Raw genomic sequence first — 6,921 nt, 5'->3', positions numbered from 1 at the left:
CTGGTAACAAGTTGAAAAGTTGAACTCTATGGTTACAAGGAAATCATGATTACAATGTAGCAGTGTATGAATAAGAGAGCCATAGGAGACTTATCAATGTTTCCTCATCTCATTGTGAGTTGAACACAATCACTTGCAGCTATGAGAAAGATTACACACATGAGTGTGGTCTTTCCAATACCTGCACCTGCAAATATCTGGAGTGTCCCACCTTGCTGCATCTTTCTGAAACTAAGAAATTGATATGTAGCCTATGTTCAGTATAATCTTTTAAAAACATACACATTTATGTTAAACTCATTGCTATTACTCTCAAACAAACCAGGACCCAAATCCTTGAGCTCTATGAAAATAACTGTTTACATTTATACTGAAGGGAAAAGCCATTTGTCTGAAAAGTTTTAGTTGAAAATTTCCCACCATTTTCATGTAGTTCTATAGTGCTCAATCTAAGAACCGATAACTCAACTCCTTGAGTAGATGTTGGTTCTATGTTAGTTAGTGTCAATACTGGATTCATGGGGGCACAAAGTTTTCCTGTCCGAGAGTTGTCAAGAAGTCTTGCCCAAGAAATGAAGGTAGCTTATGTAGGAGGAGAGGGTAGAAGTGTAGTGTGGGAAACATGGACCTGGTATTTTAATTATGAGCTATGATTCTGGAAGATAACAGACAGTGGTCAAGTAGGGGACTTCCTAAAACAAACAGATGTTTAAATCTAAAACTGACCTTAATAAAAACTTTTTCTTAGGACTAGATACTTTGTACTATAACAGCACTTGACTTTGACACTATCTTAATCTATTTCTTCAAAGAAATCTTCTTTAGGGCTCTGGAACCACATGTAAAATGGTATAAGATTTATATTTATCTAAAAAATTCAACAATGTCTCTTCTAACACCAAGTAACAAAAGGGCCTGGGTTCAGCAAACAATAATGAAAAGAAAGATAGCCTGAATAGTATGATATCATTTATTTCAAATTTGTATCACGTTAAACAATACTGAATATTGTTTATAGAAACAAATGTATATTAAAAGGTAAAAGTATGGACTGTAAAAACGTACACCAACTCAGGACAGTACTTGCTACTGCAGATGGAAAAGGAAAAATAAAACTAAGAAGGGTAGGAAGAAGACTTCATATTTAGCATGTTAAAAATTCTGAAGCAGATATAACAAAATAATATTTGTCAATTCTGAGTACAAAGGTGATATTATATTAATTTCTGTTTTTTTCTGAATGTTTGAAATATTTCGTGAAAAATAATCTGGTACAACTACACACACAAAAAGAAAAGAGCCTAGGGATCAAAATTGGAACTAAATATATATTACGTAAAAAATGGCAACTGTAGGTTTTCACAGAGGAAACTTTCTTCTGGGATCCTTTGCAAAAATTTTTTGTGACTAAATTATAAAATTTAAGACTGCTCTCTTGGATTACAAAACATATATGGAATTACAGGAAATTTGAAATTAAGAAAGCCCAGATATGACTGAAGATGTACAGTCAGAATTTTTCATGTTCAAGATTCTAGAAGGAGGGAAAATTCCAAGGTTGATGTAGGGCCCAAGGTTGATGTAGGCTGATTTTTAGTAAAATATTAACTGAAAATAATGATGATGGTAATAGCAATAACAACTGTCATCTATATGCACTTATAATTCTCACAACGTTATGTGCACTGAAAGATAAAGCTATAGGCAGAGATATTAAGAAAACTGAGATAAAACAGATAGGCAGTGGAGGTAAAACACTGCAAATCTAAGTCTGTCTGACTCTAAAATGCATGTCCTTAACTCCCGTACTACACTGAAGCTGACATGAATAGCACACTACACTAAAGTACCTGTTATCCATGCACCCGTCTATCAAATTCAGTCCAATCAAAACTAATATATCACGCCTAAAGAAAACACCAAAAAGTATAAAATTTGGGTGCAGACTTATAAAACTCAAAAATTAAAAGTCACCGCTGTGAATAGATTCAAGAATTTTCCAAAATTAAAAACAAGAAAACAAAACAAAACCACAAGTGGGCACATTATTTTCAAATAGTTGAAAACAAAAGATAAAAAGAAAATCCTGAGAGTGGTCAAGGAAAAAAAAATAACATAACAGGAAAAAGAAAAGAGCAGACTTTTCAAAAGAAACTATGGAAAATGGAACAGCATCTTTAAAGTATTAAAAAACAAAACAAACTGTCTACCTAGAGTTCTATATCTTGAGAAGAGTATCTTTCATAAAGAAAGTATATAAGTTTGCTGGGGCTGCCATAATAAGATGGCACAGACTCGATGGCTTAATGACAGAAATTTAGTTTCTCACAGTTCTAGAAGTTAGAAGTTCAAGATTAAGGTGTTGGGTAGGATTGGTCTCCATGAGGCTTCTCTCCTTGGCTTACAGATATGCTGTGTCCTCACATTTTTTTTTTCCTCTGTGAGCATATTCCCCTGGTGTCTCTCTGTATGCCCTCGTTTTCTTTTCTTATAGGACACCAGTCAGATTGCATTAGGGTCCACCCTATCAGCCTCATTTACAGGCCCTATCTCCATATATAGCCACATTCTGGAATTCAGGGCTTCAACATATAAATTTTTTTTGGGGAGACACAATTTAGTGCATAATACACCACCCTACGTAATCCCAAATTCATGTCCTCCTTACATGCAAAACACATTTACCCCCACCCCAAAAGCCCAAAAGTCTTAACACATTCCAGCATCAACTCTAAACTCCAAATTTCATCTAAATATCATCTAAATCAAGTGTTGGGTGAGATCTAAGGTATTCATCCTGAGGCAGAATTCCTCTCTGGATGTGAACCTGTTGAAAGCAGAAAAATTATCTACTTCTAAAATATGATGATGGAACAGACATAGGCTAGACATTTCCATTCCAAAAGGAGAAACTGGAATGAACAGGAAGAGATCATGGGTCTCAGGTAAGTCCAAAACCTAGCAGGGCAAATTCCATTAGATTTTTAGGCTTGAGAATAATCGTCTTTGGCTGAATACTCTGTCCTCGAGGCTCTCAGGGGTGGCAGTTCCAGTCCTCTGGCCCTCGGTGGCAGCCTGGCCTACTGAAACTGAGGAGGTAGCCTTGGCCTCTGGTACCAAGGAGGAAGAGATAGTTTTGCCTCCTTGACCTGTGCCCTGTGTGCCCTGGTGGACATATGCGGTCTACAAGAAACTTACTTTAAACATAAAGACATAGCTTAAATGCAAATACATGGAAAAAAAGATCGTCTATGCACTCACTAATTTAAAAAAAGATGGAGTGGTAACATTAATATCAGACAAAGAATACTTCAAAGTATAGAATATTATTGGCTTTGAAGAGGGCCATTACATAATGATAAAAGAGTCAATTCATCAAGAAGATATAACAATTTTTAATGTGCATGCACTCAATAACAGAACTTCAAAACACATAAAACAAAATATGATAAGAAAAATTAACAAACCTATAAATCTAGCTGGTATGATAGCCAGTTTCTAAAATGGCCAAGGAAACAAAACAATTCTGGGAAATCTTCGGATGCCAGGTTATATTTCTATAGGCCAGGCAGTTACAGAGTATAGTGTCATGACTCAGGTCATGTCTGAGTGGTTCCTGACATCAGTAGCTACTAAGTAACACTGACGAAATTGTCTTGGGTTGCCAAATTAATAATCAGCTCAGTCTGTACTAAGCATTCTCTACATACATAGTATTATACTAGGCACTTTGGAAATACAAGACATGGTCCCAGCAGTGAAGAAACAAGTTATCTAGATGGAGAATTATGAAGTAAAAGTTTCTAAAGTTAACTAACCGTGCGCTGTTTCCAGCGGACCATCAGTTGCATTTTCACTACATGGTTATTCCTATCAAAAGGAGCTATGAAGAATTCAACTTAATTCTGTCCTTTGTAATTCTTTCTTCTCTTTCAAGAAGAAAGATATTAAAATTTCTATGGCAACATGCTAAATTTAAGAGGCAGGCCTTATTTTTTCACATTAAAAAAATAAGATGGATAACTAATCAGAGTGTTAAATATGTCTATTATTAGGCAATATACACAACGTAGGGAAGTAAGCACAGCTCTAGGATTCCAGTTTTCAGTTCTTGACCTGAGGGTTGTCACTGCTATCTTTAACATCATACCATGGGACGTTTTACGTTTAACACAATTTTGCTTCATACATTATGAGTAAACAAATAATGTTCAATGATAGGAATTATCTGGCTGGAAAATAGGGTACAGCTTCAAAATTCTGATGAAGACTTTTAGAAAATTTATAACACCTGTGCATCTAAGTCTTTTGGTGTATGGTCACAGTACTTACGAGGGGCTGGATATCACTAACCCCTATTTGAAAACTATCTCAGAGTTAATGTTTTTAAAACTGCTCTACTTATCTTCTATTTTTAAGTGTTTGATTTTTCTTTCCTTCACTTTCCATGTCTGGTCTCTATCCCTATCCTCATCCTGTTTTCTCTGTTTCTTTTATTCATGGTTTTGTCTCAAGACTAACCTTCTCATTTACTTATTAAACTAAAAAAAAATTACAACATAAAAAATGAGAGCCAACACAATTTTGCAGGCAGCAGTAAGCAGAAAATATAGCATAGGGTGGTAACCTAAGCTAGTTCATCTAATGGTTCTTTTACTTAAAAACTTAGTATGTTGTAATCCACAGTTCCCTAGAGACAAGTGAAGATACATGCTACTGACTTGTCAGGAATTTCTTCTTCGAATATCCTTAATTTGGACTTTCCTTTCGTGGCCATAATTATTACTGGCCATCACTTCTATGAAATAATGTATGGTATGTTAACAGATTGTCCTTAACCCTCTTTCTTCTAAATTAGCTCTGAGACTTGAGCAAGCAACACTGAGAGAAGAATTTAGCACTTTTTTTTCAAATGGTAATTCCTAATATCTGCTGAAGAACTAACCATTGCTAAGATTCTGGCATCCGAGCACTGAATTCTCCAAGGTAGCTCCTATTGCATCAACCTAAGTAGCAGCTGAATTTTAACAGGGTCTTGTCGAAGTTCAAGTGAGAGACTTACCTGTTCCTGGGTCATCTTCTGCAGTTCATTCTTCCAAGTTGCCTGGTCATCGTCCAAGTTATAGGAAGCTGGAGGAGTGAGCCCACGAAGGATCAGGGGGTCTCGGTCATGGCAGAGGGCTGTCAGGTGTCCAATATACAATTTTAATTTGCTTCTATTTTGGTCAAGTTCTAAGAGGGGCTGGATGATCTGAGGTGAAAAAAATGAGGAAACTCAAGGTCAATCTGAAACGAGAAGTTCAAATATCTTTATGCCTCCCAAATCAAAGAAGACTGGCCAAAGACCAAAGCTCTTCTAATTAGTATTGAAATCTTAAGGATTATAAAAAGAAACAGTTCCATACGCTTGCACATTTACAACCATGATTCTGGGAGATGGGTAGGAAATGCTGGCTTAGTATATCGATAGGAGACTGGGAGTTCCACACTTAGGGGATTAAGCACAGAACTATCTTATTTCACAGACTCCAGTTACCTCACAATCTCTCCTCCCATTTATTTATGAGTAGGTTACAAAAAACTGCTAGTGAAATTTGCTCATCTGAAAGCCTGGACAACATATACTTCATGTGTTCCTCCATCTCTTGGAATGGAAGAAAAATTCTGTCTCTGGAGAAGGTGCATGTTTTCCTTGGCCAAGAGATGTGATGAGTGAACTCATTATTAAACCTGCCTCATCCTGGCTTAAGCTTCCTGCATTCTCCAATATTCTTTTTAAACAGTGATTGATAAATCCTTGTATAACACCAAATACCTGACTCACAGCCAAGGACTCTCTGAAATTCTCTCAGTTGTAACACTGGTTCTGTTTTTCTTGAATAGTAGTCCTGCTCTCTCTCTCTCTCTTTTTTTTTTTTAAATATTCACTTTACTCTGGATGAACAACTATCCCCTTGACCCCCTTTGGAAGCACACTAAGTGACAGATGACTTCTGCCCCAGAATTTCATTTGACAGCTCTCATGATAATACTCTGGTCAGGTACTTGGTAGCTGGTCAAGGCCTGGGGTGTTTAGGAGCAGTTGGGCCAGATCTCACATCTCAGAAGAACGAAATATTAGCGCAGCATCTGCTTGATACACAGCAGCTGTGAGAGCTGCAAAACATTGCCAAACTGCTGGCAATTCTCAAGATATTCCCAGGGTTTACGAGGCAGAGGTCTGCACCTGCTGCATGTCACTAGGCTGGCATTTTTCGTCAACAGGACACCTCTGACCCACCTAATGAATAAGGAGCTCAACAATCTTCAAGTCAACAGAAATAAGGCCTGCTATTACTTTCAACAGTGACACTGATTTCTCCCTGGCCTCTTCAGAAGGCTGCTCCTGCTGCTTTCCTTTCTTTTCAATAACTTTTAAAAGAAATATTTAATTTTTTATTATGAAATCAACACATATTTTACTCTGAAAAATAGGAGAAAAAGCATAAAAGAAATAATAAAAGAGCCAATAGGTATTCCATCAAGAATATCACTTGAAACATTTTAGTAATTTTCTTCCAAGTCTTTTTATAAACTTATATTAATCAATTTTTAAGAGTATAAGACTTCACATTTTGCTTGATAGATTGTTTATCCATTTAATGTTATATTGTGAGTACTATTTATAACATTATACATTACCATGGTTTTTAATGGTTGCTTTATAAATATGCTACATTTTTTTGTTTCTAATACTATATTCATGAAATAATTAAAAGAGAGAAGAGCCAGGGCTTACTGGCTAAGACAATCATTAGCTTACAAAAGACATCAGAGTTCAGAGTTCAGGCCTATAGAGTACAATATAACATAGATGTTAAAGCCTGGCTAGACAAACCAGAGAGGGTGAATTAATTTAGCGTTATTTTTATTTTTTTAATC

The 6,921-nt window shown here is 36.1% G+C and overlaps 1 protein-coding gene across 7 annotated transcripts in view; it reads right to left on the bottom strand.

The window, feature by feature from the left end:
* Positions 1–6,921, bottom strand: part of ERC1 (ELKS/RAB6-interacting/CAST family member 1) — a 482,353-nt gene that overhangs the window by 32,118 nt on the left and 443,314 nt on the right. For 6 of the 7 annotated variants that reach the window (XM_039869201.1, XM_039869202.1, XM_039869198.1 and 3 more), the window contains one exon: positions 5,063–5,251. In XM_039869201.1, coding sequence (XP_039725135.1) covers positions 5,063–5,251 — 189 coding nt within the window. Of the gene's footprint in view, positions 1–5,062; positions 5,287–6,921 lie in introns of those variants that run through there. The other variant, XM_039869205.1, reaches the window with a different exon arrangement.

This window comes from Pteropus medius, unplaced genomic scaffold (genome assembly GCF_902729225.1).
Source record: "Pteropus medius unplaced genomic scaffold, Ma_sr-lr_union100, whole genome shotgun sequence".
In the NCBI taxonomy this organism is placed as follows: Eukaryota; Metazoa; Chordata; class Mammalia; order Chiroptera; family Pteropodidae; genus Pteropus; species Pteropus medius.
This window is presented reverse-complemented; position numbering and strand designations above follow the sequence as displayed.